This window comes from Bombina bombina, chromosome 2 (assembly GCF_027579735.1).
Source record: "Bombina bombina isolate aBomBom1 chromosome 2, aBomBom1.pri, whole genome shotgun sequence".
In the NCBI taxonomy this organism is placed as follows: domain Eukaryota; kingdom Metazoa; phylum Chordata; class Amphibia; order Anura; family Bombinatoridae; genus Bombina; species Bombina bombina.
In genome coordinates this window covers 445719599-445745096 of record NC_069500.1, presented here as the reverse complement: position 1 = coordinate 445745096, position 25498 = coordinate 445719599, and the positions used below count along the sequence as shown (strand labels likewise).

Genomic DNA, 25498 nt, shown 5'->3' with positions numbered 1-25498 from the left:
AAAAATAATTTACTGCACATACCTCGTTTGCAGGGTTTCCCGCACGCCATTCCCTTTCTGAAAGTTACCCCACTCCTCAGAATATGCGGGAACAGCCAGTGGATCTTAGTTACTGCCGCTAAGATCATAGAAAACGCTTGCAGAGTCTTCTTCCAAATACTGCCTGAGAATAAACAACACACTCCAGTGTCATTTTAAAATAACAAACTTTTGATCGAAGAATAAACTAAGTATAAAAACACCACAGACCTCTCACAACATCCTATCTATTAGGTTGCAAGAGAATGACTGAATATGACATGTGAGGAGAGGAGCTATGTAGCAGCTCTGCTTGGGTGATCCTCTTGCAATTTCCTGTTGGGGAGAGAATATATTCCATAAGTAATGGATGACCTGTGGACTGAACACACTTAACAAGAGAAAAAAATATTAAAATTCCGTAAATTAACTAAACTTTTATTTTCTCTTATTTATTGCAGAAAACAGACTCTTCTTTTAAATAATATTTTGGCCATTTTTGCTGCTGTTTTGATGGGCATATCATATCCAACTGGATTATTTGAATTTATGATAGCTGGGAGATTCTTTATAGGAGTTAATGCAGGTATGTTTTAGCATTCATTTGCATGAGGTTATTTAAAATGTCTCAGTATGTATATCATAGCATACAAGGTAAGGCAGATTGCCATTTATTATTAAATGTTTTATTCAGTTTTTTTTATTATTATGATTAGTATTATTATTATGATTATTCTATATTATTAGGAGTGTTGTTATGAAGAAAGAAGAGAGTATTTGATGTTTTTTGATTGTTAGTTGTTTGGTGAAATGATGTTTAGTTTTTGGAAAGGGTCAGTCTAATTTATATCAAACACACTGTCACAAGGGGCAATCTCTTTTACCTACTGTATCTAAATATGCTGTTGTGGAAAGAAACTACCTTTCCCCAAAAGATACCAAATACATTTACTAATTAAAGTAAATGTGATTTTTTTTTTTTGTACATTTTGTCAGAATCATGTATAAATGACATATACAGTATGTCCCTTTGATGAAACTGTTGTAAATAAAAGAAATAAAAAATATTGTATTATTTCTACATAAGATTTTCAACAGTAATTGTACAAATGTTTTGAAAACACCCCCATACTCACTATCACTTGCAAACACTTGAGAATTCTAATAGCACAACATAAATTCCCTTACATAATCTAGAATAATGAATCTGTAAGATTTACATGAGATACAAATATTCTTTCTTAGCATTGGTTGTGTTTGATTGGGATATCATGACCATTATCAGCTATTAGTAATTTAATGAAATGATAATAAATATTATAATTCTGAATGGTTTCTACAAAAATCAGTTAGTGATAGAACACTATACTGAAAGATGAGGCCCTATGTGTGAGGGTGGGTTACTCATATAGGACAATTGAACTATAACTTCACGCATCTGTATGGACAGGAGAGACTGTTTCTCAATAATTAATGTGGTTGCAGACTGTGGTCAGACTGAATATGTAGACTGCCCCCCCAAGTCTGGTGACAGCTATAAATGGGGTGAAGGGGGCATTGCCCTGCTCTGTGGTCTAGTGTGTATAATCAAAACTGGCATAACAGAGCTGCAGGGGCATTTGTTGTGATTGGGATTTGTGTGTGTATATAACTGACATAAAGAGGGGTAAACAATAATAAAAAATTAGCTATTGATCTTATGATTTAACCGTATTTTGTTAATTTTTCATGATTTAAATATTTGATTTATTTGCAGGTATTGGTATTTGTGTACAGCCATTGTATCTTGGTGAAATTGCCCCAAAGCACATAAGAGGCTTCACATCTGTGGGAATTAATATTTTTCTAACTTTAGGAATCCTTGCAGGACAAATAATTGGTTTAAGGTATGTCTATAATGTTTTCCCTGTACACTAACAACAGATTGTTACAAAATTAATCTTAATTTCATATATAAATTTTGCTACAACCGAAATTAAAATGATTGTTAACAGGAATGCCAGGTGTCCAGTATATAACATGATACTCTGGCATTTTAACTGGTTGTTAATTAGCTATATGAAAAGAATATTGGATATTTTACTGACTGAGTCTAATCTAAAGTTTGATATGGACATATGGCTAACAGGGGATACCAGGAAGTGGCATGCTTTGAGGTCTGATGGGGTGATATACAAGACCAGGTAGAGACATTGTGCTGCCTGTGTCCAAGAATGAAATTATATCCCCCAACTCCCAGTTCACAATAATTTAAACCCAACCATAGAAGCATAGATTTTGATAGCAAATAAGAATGATAGGCCTAGGTCAGTCCATACTACCTATAAATGATTAATTAGTTGAATATTCTAATGCTTATGCCAGTCCTCCAGGGGCAGTTTATTTAATGAACCAACCACCCTTACTGTGCAGAAATGCTTCTGTAAATTACTCCTGAACCTACTACCCTTCATCTTGAGATCATGACCCCTTGTTCTGGGGTTGCTTTTTTCTCATCTAAGCTTTACATATTTGGGTCATTGAATCTTTCTTTGTAAGTTTTATTTTTTTAGACTATGTACCATTTTAGTAGCCCTTCTTTGAAAAGATTTCAGATTATTTATAGCCTTCTGGATATATGACCTCCAAAACACATATAATACTCAAGATGAACTCTAACTAGTGATCTGTAATGTGGCATAAGAAACGTACTATTTCTGCTGCAACCATCTCTATACAACCAATTATTTTACTGTCCTTACTTGATGAAATACTATTTTTTTACCAAATTTTAAATATTCCAATTAACCTTTGGATGTTTCTTTCCTATATGCATAATTTTGAACTTTGTTATGTTGAACTTTGAATTTTTGTATTAACTGCAAACATACCTTTCCATGCAGCCCTTGGCTGATATCACTGGTAAATATAAATAAACAGGTCCCTGGAAATAAAGAACAGCACTAGTAACTGCACCCTCTCCTGAATGCACTCTCTTTATTAAAGGGATAGTAAACACCAAAAATGTTATTGTTTAAAAAGATAGATAATCCCTTTATTTACCATTCCCCAGTTTTGCATAACCAACACTGTTATAGTAATATACTTTTTACCTCTGTAATTATCTTGTATCTAAGCTTCTGCAGACTGCCTCCTTATCTCAGATCTTTTGACAGACTTGCATTTCAGGCAATTAGTGCTGACTCTTAAAGTGAAAGTCAACCATAGCGTTTTTGAAACACTAGGGTTGACTGTTGAAACAAATTAAGGGCACTTTCATTCATGAAGTATAAGATACTTCATGCAGAAAGTGCCTTTATTCATTTCAACCGTTCGCCGTTCTTAGCTGCTACGGCAGCCCGCGTAAAAAAAAAATATTTTTGCTAAGAGGTGACGTTTTCACCTCTTAGCCAATAGCCGTGTGGTAAATCCGGTTTGCCGCCCAATATTTTTCAATATTAATTTCTTTGACATACTTTTTTTTAATATTATAATTATAATTGAGGTTCAATTTAAGGCAAACAAACAATATATGTCAGCAAAAAATATAAATAAAATTTGTTTCCAGGCATACAACCAATATGAGCCAAAAAGATACATTACATGTTTATATAACAAATTTCAAGAACATTAGTGTACATATTGCTTGCCAATCAATCTATATACCTTCTAAATAGAGGCAGAACATGTCTTTACTGATGCAAATACAGAATACACTAATGATATCCCATTATAGCTACGTTTCATCGATGACATCTTTTTCATCTGGGAAGGCAACCGTGAGAAACTCGAAGAATTTCTAAATCAACTGAATAATAACAACTTAAATATCAAACTCACATATGAGGCGAACCAGATGAAAATACATTTTCTAGATGTCACAATTTACAAAGATGTTCAAGGTAATATTAAAACAGACCTCTATATAAAGGCAACTGCAACAAACAGCTTACTGCATAAGACCAGTGGACATGCACCAGGTACCATCAAAAGTCTACCTGACGGCGAATTCCTCAGGATTCAAAGAAACTGCTCGGATGAACAAACATTTAAAGTTAGAGCGCAGGAATTAACAGACAGACTAATTCAATGAGGTTATAGTAAAAGGAAAATCAAAGAAGCAAGATACAGAGCATTACACACCAATCAGAGAGAATTACTATATAAGAAAACCAAAACAGAATCACAAACTCCTAGATTAATTCTCACTTATAGTGATCAAACTCCAGAAATAGTGAGAGTTATTAACAAGCATTGGAACATACTATTGACTGATCCAGTACTCAAGTCTCAATTGGGAGAGAAACCAGCTATTGGATTCAGACGAGCAAAAAACATAAAAGATTTGGTCAGCAATAGTCATTTCCAAACCAAGAAAACCAAATCAGCTTTTAGACCTGGCTCACATAGATGTGCAGCACATGCCAACATATGATACCTATGACTGCAGTAACTGATAAATTTGGAAAAAGGCATACTATCAAAAGGTATATCAGTTGCAACACCGAAGGAGTGATTTATGCACTATGCTGCAGCTGTGATTTATTATACGTTGGAATGACATCACGCAAGTTAAGGACTAGGTTAATGGAACATCTGAGAAACATTAAGAATGCTACAAAAGACCTAGAAAAAGGTAGAACGCTGACGAGTGTTGCTATGCACTTCTTGCAACACCACAATTCCAACCAAGAGGAATTACAATGCTGGGGTATAGAAAAAATTAGTCTAGGAATAAGGGGAGGCGATCTGGAAAAGGCAGAGAGTAGATGGATTTACCTACTCAACACTGTTTGCCCCAAGGGCATGAATGAACAAAACAATTACTATATCTTTCTATAATAAACATCCATAGGAAATAAAGAAATTTACAAGTAATCCTTAATGTAAAAACGCATCCCAACACCGTTTAAAAATTGAGTATGTTAAATACACAACCCCTTTAAAAAGAAAAAAAGAAAATCAGAGAGGGAACCCAATACACAATTACACCAAGTTAATAACACTTGATTTTCTCTTCAGATGACACCTAATTTATTTTGCACATCAGGATTGTACACAATCGGATGAAGCACCATATTCATGAACACCAATCTTTAGGAAAGAATTGAATTCACTATGTATAAAAGAACTACTTACACTGAGGAATATTAATTTACCTCAACATGAACCAACAAATTTGAATTTTGTATTCACTTGTATAGATTATTATTTAACATTGCAACCTTTTAACATTTTTACTTCATTTCATTTTTTTATTATATTTTTTTATTATATAATTTTTATTATATTTTTATTCACTAAAAACAAAAAAATGTTTTTCACAAAAAATTTTTTTCCATATAATCTTCACACATGTATCACAAACTCACTAGTCAGATAATATTAATGCTAGAGCTATAATTTGGTGAATTTCACAATTTAACATATGAACTAATCAACTCATTATTACTTATATGACAATAAAGAATAGTGTTATTTGATAAACTAACGATCATGTAAATTAATAATATATAATGTACAGACAAAAAATATTGAACTACATGCTCAACAAGAATGATAAAAACACAATATTATTGTGGTAGCAAGATATGTACAAATATACATGGGCAAACACACAATTCAAACAATAAGATTGAACTAATGGAAAAGATTTATTGTTCAATAAAAGCCATGACATAATGTTACAAAGAGATCAAACAGTGTTCTTCCTGTTAATTTGGGATACAAAAAACGTATGAATTGGATCAGTAAACTTAGTATCCAGGCAGTCTCTAGATTGTTAAGATCATCTCTATCATGAATTACTAACACCATAATACAACATGAGTAATTATTCTATGATTCCGCTACGCATATTAATAAGAAGACAACATCAGGTATATACTACCTTTAGATTGAGATGTGAGATGTGAGTGACAGCTACATAATCCAATGCTTAATCTAAGGAGGCGGTACTTCCGGTTACCGGAACGGCCAAATATGCAAACACCGGGCCGCTCGCTGCCTTTGAGAAAGCCCGGTAAGGGCGAAACATGTCAGAGCAGTGTGGAGGACGTTTTTTAATTTAAAATGCTAGATAGAACTCTATTTAATCCAATGTAAGACTACCGATATTTGAAGCCTAGAACTGAGGACTCAAATTGTTGTGGCTATTGGCCAATCTGGATTATTATTATCGGTTATTTGTAGAGCGCCAACAGATTCCGCAGCGCTATAAACAAAGGGGGAGTACAACAAAACAATTATAGGGTAGAGGGCCCTGCCAAGAGTTGCACTGTTGTAGTCAGCTCTTAAGAAGGTGATCTACAAACAGCTGGACTTTTAGGCTTACATGCTAAGAGGGTTCAGGGGATTGCAGTGGAGTAGAGGAACTGGTATTAGGAAAGGTTAGCGTAGGTTGTATGCGTCCCTGAACAGTAGAGTCTTTAGGGAGCACTTGAAGCTTTTAAAACTAGAAGAGAGTCTTGTGGAGCGAGGCAGAGAGTTCCACAAGATGGGAGCCAGTCTGGAGAAGTCCTGTAAACGGGAGTGTGATGAGGTGACAAGAGAGGAGGAGAGTAGGAGGTCATGAGCAGAGCGAAGGGGACGGGAGGGAGAGTATCTGGAGACAAGGTCTGAGATGTAGGGAGGAGCAGTGCAGTTGAGGGCTTTGTATGTAAGAGTGAGAGTTTTGTGTTTCATCCTAGAGGCAAGAGGAAGCCAGTGAAGGGATTGGCAGAGAGGCGCAGCAGATGAAGAGCGACGTGTAAGGAAGATGAGTCTGGCAGAGGCTTTCATTATGGATTGTAAAGGAGCTAGGCGGCAGGTGGGGAGACCAGAGAGGACAGAGTTGCAGTAATCAAGGCGGGAAAGAATGAGAGAGTGGATTAAAATCTTAGTTGTGTCTTGTGTAAGGAAGTGTCTAATTTTAGAGATGTTTTTAAAGTGGCAGGCTGTAGCCAAGGACTGAATGTGAGGAGTGAAGGAAAGATCTGAGTCAAATGTGACCCCGAGACATCGGGCATGCGGGGTAGGGGTAATGATGGAGTTCTCGACAGTTATAGAGATATTGGGGGTGGAGATTTTGGAAGAAGGGGGGAAAATGAGGAGCTCAGTTTTGGAGAGATTTAGCTTGAGGTAGTGAGAGGACATCCAGGAAGAGATGTGAGAAAGACAGTTAGTGACACGGGTTAGCACAGAAGGAGATAGTTCTGGTGCAGATAAGTAGATTTGGGTGTCATCGGCATACAAATGATATTGGAAACCGTGGGACTTAATTAGGGAACCTAGTGATGACGTATAGATTGAGAAGAGAAGGGAACCGAGGACAGAGCCTTGCGGTACTCCGACAGAAAGTGGTGAGGCCCCAGAGAAGGCTACACTGAAGGTACGGTTTGACAGGTAGGAAGAGAGCCACGAAAGGGCTGTGTCACAGATGCCGAAGGATTGGAGGGTTTGGAGCAAAAGAGGGTGGTCGACAGTGTCAAAGGCTGCGGACAGATCAAGGAGGATAAGCAGAGAGAAGTGGCCTTTTGATTTAGCTGTAAGTAGGTCATTGGTGACCTTAACAATAGCTGTCTCTGTGGAGTGATAGGGACGAAATCCAGATTGCAGTGGGTCAAGAAGGGAGTTTAACGTAAGGAAATTGGATAGGCGTGCATATACTAGTTTTTCGAGAAGCTTTGAAGCAAGAGGGAGGAGGGAAATAGGGCGGTAGTTGGATGGGGAGGTAGGATCAAGGGAAGGTTTTTTGAGGATAGGTGTGACCAGTGCATGTTTCATAGATGAGGGAAATGTACCAGTGCTGAGGGAGAGGTTGAAAATGTGTGTTAGTATAGTGGTAAGGGTAGCAGAGAGAGAGGGGAGCAGCTGTGATGGGATAGGGTCAAGGGGACAGGTAGTGAGGTGAGAGCGCAGTATAAGTGCTGAAACTTCTTCCTCAGTAACAGGGGAGAATGAACTAAGTTTCAGGTTATGAGGGTTGTGGTTGAGTGAGAGTGTTTGAGGGGGGGAGAGAATGGAATTGTGTTGAGAGCTGATTTCATGTCTGATGGAGTCAATTTTGTTAATGAAGTGACTGGCAAAGTCTTGAGCTGACAGAGAGGTTGTATTAGGAAGTGGGGGAGGGCGGAGGAGAGTATTGAAAGTGGAGAACAGACGTTTTGGGTTTGAGGAAAGATTAGAGATAAGAGTAGAGAAGTAGTGTTGCTTGTGGAGATTAAGGGCAGAGTAGTAGGAGTTCAAGATGAATTTGTAATGAAGAAAATCAGCTGAACTCCGTGATTTTCTCCAATGCCGTTCAGCAGTACAGGAACATCTGCGTAGGTACCGTGTCAGAGGAGTATGCCAGGGCTGGGGATGAGTATGTGATTTCCGGGCAGTGGTAAGAGGGGCGAGATTGTCAAGGACGGATATAAGGGTGGAATTATAGTGGCAGATAGATTGTTCAGGGCAGGAAAAGGAGGAGAAGGATGAGAGGAGCGGTTTAAGGGAATTAGCAAGTTGTTGCTGATCTAAAGACCTAATGCTTCTGTGAAGTTTGGTGTGAGGAGTAGAAGGTGGGAGAGTTGTAGGAAGGGATGATATGTTGCAGGTAAGGAGATGGTGGTCAGAAAGAGGAAAAGTGGAGTTTGAGAAGTTTGAGAAGTTTGAGAGAGTGCATATTATAAACAATTAGAGGATGTGAATGATACAATGTAACATCCTAAACTAATTTAGTTACTATTGTGGCAGTAACAGATTGAACTGTACAGTCGAAGCACATAGTTAAATTTCAAACAGCGACACAAGGGAATTTGCAAACTTTAATACAAACATATATACTATCTGGGATAATGTTGAAAGGTTGAATAACGACCTTATATACCCACACATGATCCTAAATTAAATATCTTTGGGCTACATAGCACGTGACTATACTACACCATAAAATAGACTTCTAAACTGAATTATACCATATTTTGGAAGATTTACAACTAGCCCCTTACTATTAATAATAGCACATGATGCGATAATGCGTCTGACAACCTAGAGAAATAAATATCACAGTATTTTACTCATATAATGATGCAGTATATAAAACTAAGTCATTGAGACTAATAAATCCTAAGGGGGTATTAATACAGCAATTGATTTGAAACGTGAATCCTTTGTTTTTTTATACACGATAACACTATATATTATCAAGACCTAAACCTCTGCTTTCAATAAGGATATTTAAACTTTAAATACATCCTATATTATTGATGTATTTACATAGGATATCAGAGGCATCAAATAAGTTATACTTAAAAATAAGGATATAATCCCTGACACTCCTTAGGAGTGAAATTTATGAAACAAACTATATGTGTACTAATTTCTGACACTCCTTAGAAGCGATACTTGTGCAACAAACTTCATGTGTATTAACACCTGAGGTGGCTATTCCGGGGTGATCCCGGGGGAGCGGCGGCACTTCCATGGTGTTCAAAAAGCGACGTGATGCGTGGCTGGGGGCCGGAGTTATGGGTGATCAAACGTACACCAGGTAGGCCAAGGGGAAGTAGGAGTTGTAGGGGGGATCCGAAACCCCAGTTCCCAAGGGAGCTCCCTTTCCGGCAATCATCTCACCTCTTGCCTTCCCTAGGTGGTACCAATCCCCAAAAGAGTGGAGCTCTGGGGTGAAGGGCCGCTGGAGCGACCTGGTGTAAATGTCAGCGGGTATGCAGGGAGGCGCGGCCGGCCAGTAGTTCCAGGAGCTCGGCCAGCCAGAGAGGGTTTGGGCGATCAGAGGTCAGCTTTTCTGTGAGAAGGTATAGAACACAAAACAAGTAAAAGCAAGTGTCTGGAAGATTGAGAATGCTCTGAAAAGTCAAAATCCGGTGAGAAAGCACAGGGAGCTAGGTAGTAGGGGTTTAACCTTGGCAGCCTGGTATTCGTTCAGCCTTTGCACCGATTCAGGATGCCATGAAGCTCAGAGCTACTGAGATCTCAGCCAGAGTCCTCCTTAAGAACACTGGAAGTGTACTCCTACAAACACCGATCTCCCTGAGACCTGATATTCACTGGGACCCTGGTGGTTAATCATGCTATACAACATTACCTGTGATTATGCCCCCACATAAAAGCAATGCAATAGCTTTTATTTGAGTTACACAGCAGCTTCTAACTGACAGTGTTTAGAAGCACACTATTTTCTATGGGATATTCCTTTAGTACAAGTTTATATGTAGGACATTGAACTTGGGCTTATTTACCAGATAAGAGACTCGAAAATTCCAGTTGTTCATCTTATCTATGTGTTTTTAACATACCTCATATTGTTTGAGGATTTAACATGTGAGTTCAAAATCGCTATCTTTTATGTGTTTTATGTTTAATAAATCAACAGTATTACACGATAGTCTGTTTTTGTTTCTCATATTTTTGGGGCCCGCATGAATTTTGGCTGTCTCCTGAGAGGACTACATACATCCTGTTTCTGAAAGCTCCACACTCCAGGAAGTTTCTCTACCAGTGACACACCGGAGGTCTCTCTCTCACTAAAGGTGGCAGGTTACCTCATATCATTGAGGTCCTTTCTAGTAAGTGGGATACTTATAGGATTTGTCGACTGATTGTATATTCATGCTGTGATTCCCTGCTGTTTGAGATCTGTAATAAGTGACTTTCTGGACATTGAAGGGTTATCCTGTTTAAGAGCTTTCACATCTCCACCCCTATATATATATATATGTATAAATACACCTCCCACCTCACTCATACTACAGTTTAACGTATAGCCAAGAAGTGAGGTGTAAAAAAGGAGTAAAAAGCATACAAAAAAGAGGAACTGGAAAAAATGTGCTTTATACAAAAAAATCATAACCACAAAAAATAGGGTGGGTATCATGGACTCTTGCCACTATGAAAGAAATAAATTTATCAAGTAAGTTCTTACATAAATTATGGTTTCTTTTATGTAAGTGGCAAGAGCCCATGAGCTAGTGACGTATGGGATATAATACCCAAGATGTGGAAGTCCACAAGTCACTAGAGAGGGAGGGATTACATAAAAACAGCTAAATCTGCTGAGAAATTAAATCCAAAAAATAAATAAATTACATTTTCTTAAAATGTCAGAAAAACTTGCATCAACAGGCATTAGAATCAAACTGAGACAACTGCCTGAAGAACCTTTCTACCAAAGGCTGCTTCCGAAGAAACAAACACATCAAAATGGTAAAATTTAGTAAAAGTATGCAAAGACGACCAAGTTGCTGTTTTGCAAATTTGATCAACTGAAGCTTCATTCTTAAAAGCCCAAGAAGTGGCAACTAATCTAGTAGAAAGAGCTGTAATTCTCTGAGGCGGAGACTGCCCCGCCTCCAAATAAACATTGTGAATCAAAAATTTCAACCAAGATGCCAAAGAAATGGCAGAGGCTTTCTGACCTTTCCTAGAGCCAGAAAAAATAACAGATAGACTAGAAGTCTTTCTGAAATCTTTAGTAGCCTCAACATAATATTTCAAAGCTCTTACCACATCCAAAGAATGTAAAGACCTTTCAAGAGTATTCTTAGGATTAGGACATAAAGAAGGATTAACAATTTCCCTATTGATGTTATTAGAATTCACAACTTTAGGCAAAAATGTAAATGAAGTCCGCAAAACAGCTCTATCTTGATGGAAAATCGGATAAGGAGACTCACAAGAGAGAGCAGACAATTCGGAAACTCTTCTAGCAGAAGAGATAGCCAAAATAAATAACACTTTCCAAGAAAGTAGTTTAATATCCAAAGAATGCATAGGCTCAAAAGAAGGAGCCTGCAAAATTCTCAAGGGAATTCCTTGAGGCATCAATTATTATGATACCTAAGCCCCCCCTAAGATCCCCTACATTGCACCAATTATAGACCTATATTTGTTAATCAACCTTGATGTAAAGATCTATTCCAAAATGCTTGCCAATAGGATAGTCCGTTTATTGCCTTCCATTATACAGATAGACCAAGTTGGTTTCACTCATGGTAGACAAGGCCCCGACAATACGCGCAAACTGCTTCAGGTGTTCTCTGAATCTGTAAAATCGAGATCTCCCATCGTGCCCCTGTCACTCGATGCTAAAAAAGCGTTTGACAGAGTGAGTTGGGATTATATTTGAAAGGTTTTAAATTCATTTGGCTTCCCTCCACAATTTATTATGATGGTCCAGGCCCTGTACTCTGCCCCATTTGCAACAGTTAAGAGCGTCGGTTTCCAATACAGAGCCTTTTCCATAACGGATGGTACCCACCAGGGCTGTCCTCTTTCTCCCCTGATTTTTGCTCTGGCTATGGAACCCCTGGCCCAAGAAATCAGACTCTCCCAGAAAATAGAGGTTGTCACAATAGGAGGTCATTCTGAAAAAATTGCTCTCTTTGCAGACGATCTGACCGTCTTACTAACCAACCCATGCTCCTCAATAGACAAAGTCTTTAAAACCTTAAAATTTTTCTGAACCCTAAGCCTCTATAAAGTTAATATTCTCAAAACCGAAGCCCTAGCAATAAACCTAGATACGAATACTTTAACCAACCTTAAGTTTCGCTTTTGCTTTAAATGTAAAACTGATCTAATTAAACACTTGGGAATACATATAGGTCCTGATATTTCTAAAGTAATTCGGTGCAATTTTGAGCCGCTGATTCTGGAAATTAAGAAACTTCTTAATAGGTGGAATTTTAGAGAAATTTCTTGGATGGGTCACATTGCCACCCTAAAAATGTCTATTTTACCCAAGATTTTATATCTATTCAGATGTATTCCCTATACAATTCCGAAAATATATCTTTCTCAAATCCATTCTCTATTTATTAATTATGTGTGGCATGGTAAGTTACAGAGAGTTGCTAATCGCTTCCTCCAATTGCCATACTCTAAAGGAAGTATAGCCTTTCCCAACAAATATCTTTACCATGATGCCACCCGATTAACCCACATCGCGGGATGGAGCAATAATGGGGAAACACCAGCGTGGTATCTCCTTGAGGCAGCTCTTCTTCCTCGAGATCTTAAATTGAGCAATTTGATCTGGATACCCAAACATAGGTTGACAGACTTGTCCCATACGAACAGTATTATTCTAGACAATTGCCTCGCATGGCATCGAGTTAGACATCATAGGGCAATTGCTCTGCATCCCTTGCCTATCCATAGTCTACATGGGATGCTCACTGGTCTCCCAGACATCCATATATCTGAGTGGACCCTCTGGAATTTTGTAGACATAGGTGATCTTTATAAACAAAACACACTACTTACCGCCAAACAAATTACTGATCAAATAGTTCTGTCTCCTAGATGGCTCTCATTTGAAAGCTATAGACTCCTAGGCTTTTGTCAGGCGTGGGGGTTTCCTAATACAAACTTGAGAGAATGTACCATTTGAGAAAAATGTTGGAAAATGGGGAGCAAATTAATTAAGCCGCTTACAAACCACCATCTCGCCTTGCTCAATGACTATAGTGAGGATATACCCTGCAGATTAAGGCCTGAGGACGGGAGATGAATGTGCCGATTACTTGCCAAGATGTTGAAGGCGCAACTTTGTTGACTAAGCACTCTATACATTGCACTACTTATCTGGAGACTTACTTCAAGGTTCTTTTGAAGTGGTTCTTGACTCCCCATAAATTGGCCAAAATCTATCCAACGGCTTCCCCACTTTGCTGGAGAGAATGTGGACAATTTGGTTCAGATTTACACATATGGTGGACTTGCCCTAAGATCTCCTCCCTTTGGAAATGAGCCTTCTCCCTGCTCTCTGACCTGGGCCTGATATTACCTTTAACTTCGGCCATTGCACTCCTATACATTGGCATTCAAGGCCTCAAGAAACCCCAAAAGGCCCTAGTATTTACCATTTTAACCGCAGTTAAGGTCTACATAGCTAGATCCTGGAAACAGGTGGAGGCCCCAAACACTGACCAGCTTATTCAATTGACTGATTACCTAGCTAGTATGGAGAAGGGCTTCTTCATGGGGATAGATCATATGGACAAATATTGGGCAATTTGGGAAAAATGGTATCAGTCTAGGAGCCTCTTTTGTATTCTCCAAGACAGTCCACACTTTCTCCACTCCGTTTATCGTTGATCGCCTCATTCTTCCCCTTAATTTTTTTTTTCTTCTTCCCCTACCCCTCCCTGCTCCTCTCCCCTTTCTTCCTTTCTTTGCTCGTCCCCCTCATATAACACAACATCCAATGCTAATCTAAAGGTTCTGCTGTCACCAAACTATTCAATTCTTATAATTTCCCTTATGACAACTACTGGCAAATGTTTACCTATTGTATGTTGTGACTATACCTATCCTAGCATCTCTTTGCTTGGCGACCCCTGGATAATTACTGAGGACAGGGGAGAAATCCCCTGTCTTTTCCCTCTAATCATAATACTTGACGGTTTGACTTATTTCCCAACGGAGTTGGCTAACCTCTGTGGCCACTCCCACTTGGGCTTGTTTTAGCAATATTGAAACTGTTGTGTTGTTCATCTTTTTTCTTATGGAAAAAAAATGTAAAACTGTATTACATATGTCGGTACTATCTTCCCTTAATAAAAAATAATTTTAAAAAAATGTTCAAATGTTCAAAACCAAATTGAGACTCCAAGGAGGAAAAATAGATTTAATAACAGGTTTAATATGAATCAAAGCCTGAACAGAACAGTGAATATCAGGAAGTTTAGCAATCTTTCTATGAAATAAAACAGAAAGAGCAGAAATTTGTCCTTTTAAAGTATTTACAGACAAACCCTTATCCAAACCATCCTGGAACACCATGAAATATAGGTTTTCCGAACCCGATGATAAATGTTCCTTGAAACAGACGTACACTCTCCCGGATGTAAAGTCTGTCAACTGAGATAATCTGCTTCCCAATTGTCAACTCCTGGGATATGAATCGCAGAAATTTAACAAGAGATGGATTCCGCCCAAGAAAGTATCAGAGATACTTCTTTCATTGCTGAAGGACTGCGAGTCCCCCGATGATGATTGACATATACCACTGTAGTGATATTGTCTGTCTGGAATTGAATATAAAGTTCTCTCTTCAACCGAGGCCAAGCCTGAAGAGCTCTGAAAATAGCACAGAGTTCTAAAATATTGATTGGTAACCTCGCCTCCTGAGGTTTCCAAACCCTAAGTGTTGTCAGAGACTCTCAGATAACTCCCCCACCTGAAAAACTTGCATCTGATGAGAATACAGTCCAGGTAGGATGAACAAATGAAGCCCCCTGAACAATAAGGTGATTGTCCAACCACCAAATCAGAGAGAAAAAAAGTGTTGGGATTTAAGTATATCATTTGTGATAACTGAAAATAATCCATGCACCTATGGTGCAACATGCAAAGCTATAAAGGCCCCAAATGAAAATGAGCAAAGAGGATCGCACCTGATGCTGCAGTCATGAGACCAAAAACTTCCATGCACATAACCACTGAAGGAAAAAATAGAGACTGAATGTTTAGACAAACTAAAATTAACTTAATATTTATCTAGTCTTTTAGAGAAAGAACCATAGATACTAAAATGTATCTGGAAACCTAAAAATATGACCCTTGTCTAAGAAATCAAGAAACACAATTGTAAATTGATCCTCCAACCATGTCTTGAAGAAACCACACTAGTTGTTTCAAGTGAGATTCTGCTGAATGAAAAGATTAAAGCTAGTACCAAATATCATCCAAATAAGAAAACACTGCAATACCCTGCTCTCTGATACAGATAGAAGGGCACCAAGAATCTTTGAAAAGAATCTCTGAGCTGCCGCTAGCCCAAAAGGACAAGCGACAAATTGGTAATGCTTATCTAGAAAAGTGAATCTCAGAAAACAATAGTGGTCTGAAAGAATAGAAAATAAGCGTCCTGTAAGTCTATTGTGAACATGAAGGAACCTTGCTAAACAAAAAGGCAGAATAGTCCCTATAGTCACCATCTTGAAAGTTGGGGCTCTTACAAAACAATATAAAAATGTCAGATCCAGAATTGGTCTGAACAAATTTTTTCTTTAGGAGGATGAATAGATTTGAATAGAAACCCAAACTCCGTTCCTGCATAGGAACTGGAACCATCACCCCTGAAAACTCTAACACATTTCAGAAAAACCTGAGCTGGGAAGTTATTATTCTGAAACCTATTCGATACCCCTGAGAAAACAATATTCTGAATCCACTGATTTGGACAGAATGTGTTGAAATAAATTCAATCTGCCCCCCACACCAGTAGAACTGGTTAAAAGACCGCACTTTCATGCAATCTTAGGGGCTGAAATTAGTTAAATTATAAGGCTTGGAATTATTTAAATTCAGAAAAAAAATCTAAAAACAGAGCCAGAGGCCTTAGGGGAATGAAAAAACAATAAATGCTAGATTACGAGTTTTTGTTGGTATTGGTGTGTGTGGCTAACGCACAGTTTTCCCTCACCGCTCACCTAAAGTAACGCTGGTATTACGTTTTTTTTTTAAACCTGGCGTTAGCCGCAAAAAGGTGAGTGTAGAGCAGAATTTAGCTCCACATCTCACCTCAATACCAGCACTGCTTACGGTAGCGGTAAGCTGGCTAAACGTGCTCGTGCACGATTTCCCCATAGGAATCAATGGGGCAGAGCCGACTGATAAAAAACCTAACACCTGCAAAAAAGCAGCGTTCAGCTCCTAACGCAGCCCTATTGATTCCTATGGGGAAACACATTTATATCTACACCTAACACCCTAACATGAACCCCAAGTCTAAACACCCCTAAATCTTACACTTATTAACCCCTAATCTGCCGCCCCCGACATCGCCGACACCTGCATTTTATTATTAACCCCTAATCTGCCGCTTCGGACACCGCCGCCACCTACACTATTCCTATGAACCCCTAATCTGCTGCCCCCAACATCGCCGACACCTACTTTTTATTTATTAACCCCTACTCTGCCGCCCCCAATATCGCCACCACCTAACTACACTTATTAACCCCTAATCTGCCGCCGCCACTATAATAAAGTTATTAACCCCTAAATCTAAGTCTAACCCTAATACCCCCCTAACTTAAATATAATTTAAATACATATAAATAAAATTACTATTATTAACTAAATTATTCCTATTTAAAAATAAATACTTACCTATAAAATAAACCCTAAGATAGCTACAATATAACTAATAGTTACATTGTAGCTATTTTAGGATTTTTTTTTATTTTACAGGCAAGTTTGTAGGTACAATAGTTATTAAATAGTTATTAACTATTTAATAACTTCTTAGTTAAAATAATTACAAATTTACCTGTAAAATAAACCCTAACCTAAGTTACAATTACACCTAACACTACACTATAATTAAATGAATTACCTAAACTAAATACAATTAAATAAAATTATCTAAAGTATGAAACCCCCCCACTAAATTACAGAAAATAATAAAATAATTTTAAAAAAATTAAACTAATTACACCTAATCTAATCCCCCAAATAAAATAAAAAAGCCCCCCAAAATAATAAAAATCCCTACCCTATACTAAATTACAAATAGCCCTTAAAAGGGCCTTTTGCGGGGCATTGCCCCAAAGTAATCAGCTATATTACCTGTAAAAAAAAAAAAAGACATTATCCCCTCCTAACATTACAACCCACCACCCACACACCCAACCCTACTCTAAAACCCACCCAATCCCCCTTAACCCTTTAAGGACACAGCTTTCAGTTTGCTCAATTGTTTTATGACGGAAAAATTCCGTCATATGTCCTTAAGAGGTTAATAAAACCTAACACTAATCCCTTGAAGATCACCCTACCTTGAGACGTCTTCACCCAACCGGGCAGAAGTGGTCCTCCAGACGGCCAGAAGTCTTCATCCGATCCGGGCAGAAGAGGTCCTCCAGACGGCCAGAAGTCTTCATCCAGGCAGCATCTTCTATCTTCATCCATCCGGAGCAGAGCGGGTCCATCTTCAAGCCATCCGACGCGGAGCATCCTCTTCCATCCGACGACTAAAACTAAGTGACGGTACCTTTAAGTGACGTCATCCAAGATGACATCCCTTCAATTCCGATTGGCTGATAGAATTCTATCAGCCAATCGGAATTAAGGTAGAAAAAATCCTATTGGCTGATCCAATCAGCCAATAGGATTGAGCTCGCATTCTATAGGTTGTTCCAATCAGCCAATAGAATGTAAGCTCAATCCTATTGGCTGATTGGATCAGCCAATAGGATTGAACTTCAATCCTATTGGCTGATTGCATCAGCCAATATGATTTTTTCTACCATAATTCCGATTGGCTGATAGAATTCTATCAGCCAATCGGAATTGAAGGGACGCCATATTGGATGACGTCACTTAAAGGTACCGTCATTTAGTGTTAGTCATCGGATGGAAGAGGATGCCCTGTGTCAGATAGCTTGAAGATGGACCCGCTCCGGATGGATGAAGATAGAAGATGCCGCCTGGATGAAGACTTCTGCCCGTCTGGAGGTCCTCTTCTGCCCGGATCGGATGAAGACTTCTGGCCGTCTGGAGGACCACTTCTGCCCAGTTGGGTGAAGACGTCTCAAGGTAGGGTGATCTTCAAGGGGGTAGTGTTAGGTTTTATTAAGGGGGGATTGGGTGGGTTTTAGAGTAGGGTTGGGTGTGTGGGTGGTGGGTTGTAATGTTGGGGGGGTATTGTCTTTTTTTTTTTTACAGGTAATAGAGCTGATTACTTTGGGGCAATGCCCTGCAAAAGGCCCTTTTAAGGGCTATTTGTAATTTAGTATAGGGTAGGGATTTTTATTATTTTGGGGGGCTTTTTATTTTATTAGGGGGATTAGATTAGGTGTAATTAGTTTAATTTTTTTTTATTATTTTATTATTTTCTGTAATTTAGTGTTTGTTTTTTTCGTACTTTAGTTTATTTCATTTAAATGTAATTAATTGTAGCTAGTTTAAGTAATTAATTTAATGATAGTGTAGTGTTAGGTGTAATTGTAACTTAGGTAAGGGTTTATTTTACAGGTAAATTTGTAATTATTTTAACTAGGAAGTTATTAAATAGTTAATAACTATTTAATAACTATTGTACCTAGTTAAAATAAATACAAACTTGCCTGTAAAATAAAAATAAATCCTAAAATGGCTACAATGTAACTATTAGTTATATTGTAGCTATTTTAGGGTTTATTTTATAGGTAAGTATTTAGTTTTAAATAGGAATAATTAATTTAATTGTAGTAATTTTATTTCGATTTATTTAAATTATATTTAAGTTAGGGGGTGTTAGGGTTAGGGTTAGACTTAGATTTTGGGGTTAATAAATTTAATTTAGTTGCATCGACGTTGGGGGCGGCAGATTAGGGGTTAATAAATGTAGGTAGGTGTCAGCGATGTTAGGGACAGCAGATTAGGGGTTAATACAATTTAACTAATGTTTGCGAGGTGGGAGTGCTGCGGTTTAGGGGTTAATATATTTATTGAAGTGGCGGCGATGTCCGGTCGGCAGATTAGGGGTTCAAAAATGTATTTAAGTGTTTGCGATGTGGGGGGGCTCGGTTTAGGGGTTAATAGGTAGTTTATGGGTGTTAGTGTACTTTTTATCACTTTAGTTAAGAGTTTTATGTTACGGCGTTAGCCCATAAAACTCTTAACTACTGACTTTTAAATGCGGTAGGAGTCTTGACAGGAGAGGGTGTACCGCTCACTTTTTCCAATACTTGTAATACCAGCGTTAGGCAAATCCCATTAAAAAGATAGGATACACAATTGACTTAAGTGGATTTGCGGTATGCTCGAGTCGCGGAAAAAAAAGTGAGCGGTACACCTGTACCTGCAAGACTCGTAATACCAGCGGGCATTAAAAAGCAGCATTGGGACCTCTCAACGCTGCTTTTTAAGGCTAACGCAAGACTCGTAATCTAGGCGTAAGAATTTTAAAAAATTACCCTTAGATTTCTTAACTTGGGGCAGAAAAGACTCCCTTTCCCCCAGTAATAGAGGAGGTAATAAAATCCAATAGAAAACCTTTAAAAATTACTATCCTAAAATAATAAGATAGTAATCTAAATTTAAACACCATATCATAAATTTAAGCCATAAAACTTTTCTAGTAAAAATGGCTAAAAACAAAGATTTAATATCAGTTAAAATGATTTAAAATATAGCATCATAAATTAAATGATTAGCATCTTGAAGTAAAAGAACAATGCTTAGACAAATCAATATCTGATAAATAAACCGTCCAACCAAAAAGTTTAAACAGCAACAACATTTGCTATAGAAATGGCACAGTCCAAAAGAAACAGCAGCACTTACCACTTATGCAAAAACTTCCATCTTTATTGAGACTTCAATGAAAGAGAAGACAACATTTCGGACCTCTAGTCCTTAGTCATGTCAATACACAAATGCAGGTAACACACCTTAATAAAGGGATAGGGGTTACAAACCACACCTACTAATTAACTTTTTAACTGCAAAATCATAGATACTATTTCAGTGTTACCTGACAAAAAGAGGATGCGCCATCTAGTGACAAAATACAAAAGTGCATGCAAATAAAATCAATTATACAATGTTGCATATAGCAAAAGTACAGAATACAAAATATCAGTCTAATATATATAATATAGTTGTTAGTCACAACAGAGGTGGATCAAAGGAAGACCAAAAGGTCATATTCTTTGTTCATTCCAATTGGAAACCGAGTCTCTAATTTATTAATCCAAAATACCTCCTTCTGTTTTAGATATAATTCTCTATCCCCTCCCCTTCTGGGTATGGTGATATGATCTATGATCTGAAACCTAAGTTGGCAGATGTTATGACATCAAAAAGGAAAAAGGATAGTCCCAACAAGGTTACAGATTCTGTGTATATATACTGCTCCAAGAAAAATTCCACCAGATAACACAATATTTAAACTAAACTGCCTTAGCCTTTAGGGAAAAATCTGAACACAATATGCTACTAAAGAGGACCAACTTCCTTATTATTAATTCTTTGGTACAGAGTATTGTTCAGTCCTGATACCCGGTACATTCAGACACCTTACATTCACTGTAATCATACAAGTGAGCCAAACGGAGTACACAGTTAATTGTGTTTAATTACAATCTCTCCTTCAAACATATTAAAGAAGCTCCATGTTATAGTTATCACGAACATCCGATCAGTCTCCCTTTATCAATCGTACCTTACAAAAGCAATTCATATTCACAGGCTCTCAGCCTGTCTTTATAGACACTCACCGGCCCAAGTATGCTCTCTTGGGTTCCTACCCGTCCACCATTCACGGATCGAGCGTCTTACAGTGCCGGGCGTCTTCCACAAACAAGGTGTGTCTCAATGCTCCTCGCTGATAGGTCTGAGTAGGGTACTCCTACGCCAATTCTGTGCAATCAGTGCACCGGTACTTCTTGATCGCTTGAATAAGGGAGCGGGTGATCCTTGAACATTATACCGGGTACCGTAGTAGCATGGCGTGCATATCCAACTTAATTTTTTATGTAAAACACCACGTAGTAATCCCTTTGTTAGAGCAGCTCTGGTGGGCAGTGCAGCAAAGGTGTAGACTGGTGGCAATTGGATAAACTACAAAAAATGGAAACAGTTCGCCAAACACCTTTTCTTAAAAATAAAAAATGACTTTATTAGTTATGAAATTTAAAATTCATATTTAGAGAGTGTGATAAACCCCTGGAAATAGACTGATGCGTTTCGGCTTGGAGAGCCGTACTCATAGTCCCTAAGATTGTGAATAACAATCCAGCTTAAAAACCAGCTGTTGCAATCTCATTGGTTGAATCAATAATTAACATTAAAAGATACAGGGGTATACATAGTAGACAGGTGTACACTTGTTCAGTGTTAACAATATGATCTATTTATGTAAAGAATACTAGCTTTAAACACCTGAAAATACAATCGCTTTAAGTACAATTCCTTTACACAAACTTAACATGCAAATTCACAGTATATAGATACATAAATATATTACAAAGTAAATCAGCTGTTGTTCAATATAGCTGTACATGAACTATACATACATATTAAACTATATATTCGTGATTATATCATAATGAGCATGGTTGTCTTCCTATAATTCATATAAACCAAAAATTGGAACATGAACGTGCATATTAAATGCTATATGAATGGATGGTTAATGTAAGAACATATATATATATTTAGTTAGTTGGACAGTAGTCATAGAATATTACTTACTACTATTGGTTATGAGGGCCGGTACAAATTTGACTGGATATATGTTATAGGTAACTTCATAAAGCATTAAAGGGCAAGATGACTTGAATAGATAAACTTTAATCATAGAAAAATTCATGACCAATAATTAATAAAATCATAATCGGAATTCAGGCCCCACCGGTCTCTTTGTCTGGAGCCTGAATAACCAGTATATTTCTTGTCTTGAAAGGATTTTATATTGATCACTCCCTCTTTTTTGGGGTTGTATTTTCTCTATAATCATCCATCTAAGAGAGTGGCAATCTTTATCATGTTTTTGTACAAAATGGGTCACAAGGGGTGTAGTACTTGTACCCACTCGGATAGTGGACAAATGCTCACGTATCCTCGAGTGGACGTCCCTAGTGGTCAACCCTATGTACTGAAGGTCACAGGTCGAACACCAGAGTAGGTAAATACAATAGGTAGATTTGCAATTAAGGCAAGAGGAGATCTCAAAGGTCTCCCCTGTTACCGCCGAAGAGAAGGCAGGCCCAACCTGAACATGTTCACATGCCTTACATTGCAAGTAACCGCATTTATATGTACCTTTGTGTCTATGCCAAGAGGATGCCGAGGCTGTTGCAGAGCCCGGTTTCTTTAGTTGAGAAGGGGAGATTAAATTACCTATGGATTTATTTCTCCTATAGGAGAATCTGCAACCCTTTTTTGCCGTCTCTGCAAGAGCATAATCAGCCACCAGCAGGCAAAAATGGTTGCGGATCACATCACAGATTTCTCTGTATTGGGCCGAATAGTCTGTTACAAAAGTTAAAACATTCTCTGACTTTCTACAGGGGGCCTTTCTCTCTTCCAAAAGGCGTTCCCTAGGAATAAGGTTTACCTCATTCCTAGCTCTCTTTATAACCCTTTTACTGTAACCCCGTTCCTGCAGACGTTTCTCCAAGTCATTTGCATGTTTGTCATAACTCTGTGGCAAAGTGCAATTTCTTTTAAGCCGTACAAATTGGCCTTTAGCCACAGAGTGTGGCATATGTCTCTGAGGTGACCCTACCTGAGGGCCACCCTCTGAGTTCCAGATCCAAGAAATACACCATATCTCTGTTGTATTCAAAAGTGAACCGCAAGTTAAAATCATTGGCTCCAAGATATTCAATAAAATTACTCACTAAACCTCTATTGCCCTGCCAGATGAATAGCAGATCATCAATATAACGGAGATATAGCTTAATAGCGGACCTGTAGGGGTTTCTACCTGCATAGATGAAGGACCACTCCCACCAACCCATAAACAGGTCGGCGTATGTGGGAGCGAATTTCGCTCCCATGGCGGTCCCACACCTCTGCAGGTAGAATTCACCATCAAATTGAAAATAGTTATGGAACAAGAGGAATTGTGTAACCTCAAGTATAAAATTTCTGAATGGCTCACTGTGTGCGGTCCCATTTTCCAAAAAGTAGGTTATCGCTTTTAAGCCCCACTCATGTGGTATAGAGGAGTATAATGAGGCCACATCCACAGTGAGCCATCCAAAATCACATGACCACTGTATCTTTTCAACCAAACTCAAAACGTGTTTAGAATCCCTGGTATAGCTGGGAAGAGATTTAACTAGTGGACCCTATGCCATTAACTATGGGTCTCCCTTGAACATTTACTATGGACTTGTGCACCTTTGGCAGATGGTGGAATAGGGTAATCACCGGATGTTCTACATACAGATACTGTGAGGTCTTAACATCAATGAGACCATCCTCCACCGCTCCATCCAAAAGGTGCACAAGTTCTTGTTGGAATTTATTAGTTGGATCATATCTTAAATGCTCATAGTTATCCTTATCTTCCAGTTGTCTTAAGGCTTCTCTAATGTAGTCAGCCTTAAGAAAGTGGAAGAGAGAAATGTGGATAATAGAGAAATTGAACAAGTCTTTTCCCAGGACCGCAACAATTTTGATTTACCAATGCTGTTTGATGACATGGAGCGTTTGTTGGTTAAAGAGAAACACTTAAAGTGGGACATTTGGACTTTGGAGAAATATCTAGCCCTAATAATGATACCTAGGGGACTTAGAATGAACAAACACCCTACATTTGAGATGGAAGATCAGGAGTTTATTGACATGTGGAACACTGTGTTAAGTGATTGTTCCTTAAGACTGATGAAACTTCTGATTACTTTTAAGTCTAATTTGTTGATTATGACAAGAACTGAAATTGATGAGTTTCAAATACTCCTGAATGGTTTCTGTAATGAAATAGATTACCCTAATTTTTACAGAGTGTTACAACAGACCTTGTTAGAGGTTAAGACTGAGATAGTTAATATCAAACACACCAAATTTATTAGGGATAAATCTGACTATGATAATAACAAAGTCTATATATGGAGTAAAAGCCAGAGATTTCAGTATAGGAGATATCAAAACGCCTCTAGGGGCGGTAGACGGAATAGAGGACGAAGGCAGAGGGGTAGAGGTAACAAGACAGTAACCTTTTCTGACAGTGAAGGTGACTCCGAAGGAGACAGCACACAGTCCGAAAATGAGGATAGTTTCCCCCAGGAAGTGGTAAATATAAACACAAATTACAATAGAACAGGGGGACAGAATTATCCTCAGACTAGAATGGGTAATAGATATGGACCGAATAGAGCGAGAGCAATAGAACATACAGCGCAGAACAGAGGGCGACAATACCAACAAAGGAGATATCAGCCAACATCTGAATATATACCTCCACCTATACAGTCAGGGGTTAACAGTGCAACAAACAGGGATGACGAACTTGTACAATTAGAACAGGTTTTTCAGATGGGTCAACATCCACGAGAAGGAGGGGGCACGAGCATACAGCTTCCCCAACAGGGGAGGTATCCTCTACGGCAGACACGTGCCCCGTCCAAGTATATACCATCCTGAACCTGTCTAGCTATGTCCTGTCATCACATGAAGAGAGGGTGCTGTCACTTAGTCTTGGTACATAGTTTTAAACAAATTTCAATCTGTTTAAAACTATGCTAGATCTAAATAGATTCATTCGTAATATTACTTTTCATAAACATTTTTCCGGCACTGACCAGAACCAAGCGGTGACACCCCCGGCTGACACTTTGCTGAATGACATGCATCATGAACTTGATTTTTTAGAAACATGTGATCTGATTGCTCTGGGGGAGTTGGAGAGAGAGGGTTTACAAAATGTTGATGAACTTAACCCAGTAAGGGTTAAAAGATACAGGAATCCCTCTACCTTCTACCCCATCCAGAGCAGGGGAAATATAGTAGAAACTTTCTACAAAAGAGTGGAGTCTGATTTGAGACGTCTATCTCTGTCCCAGATGAATCCTAG

The 25498-nt window shown here is 38.3% G+C and overlaps 1 protein-coding gene across 2 annotated transcripts in view; it reads left to right on the top strand.

Annotated features, from left to right (window-relative positions):
- LOC128649041 (solute carrier family 2, facilitated glucose transporter member 11-like) overlaps window positions 1–25498 on the top strand; it is a 296154-nt gene that overhangs the window by 146267 nt on the left and 124389 nt on the right. For both annotated transcript variants that reach the window (XM_053702080.1, XM_053702079.1), the window contains 2 exons: window positions 480–604; window positions 1775–1904. In XM_053702080.1, coding sequence (XP_053558055.1) covers window positions 480–604; window positions 1775–1904 — 255 coding nt within the window. The remainder of the gene's footprint in view (window positions 1–479; window positions 605–1774; window positions 1905–25498) is intronic.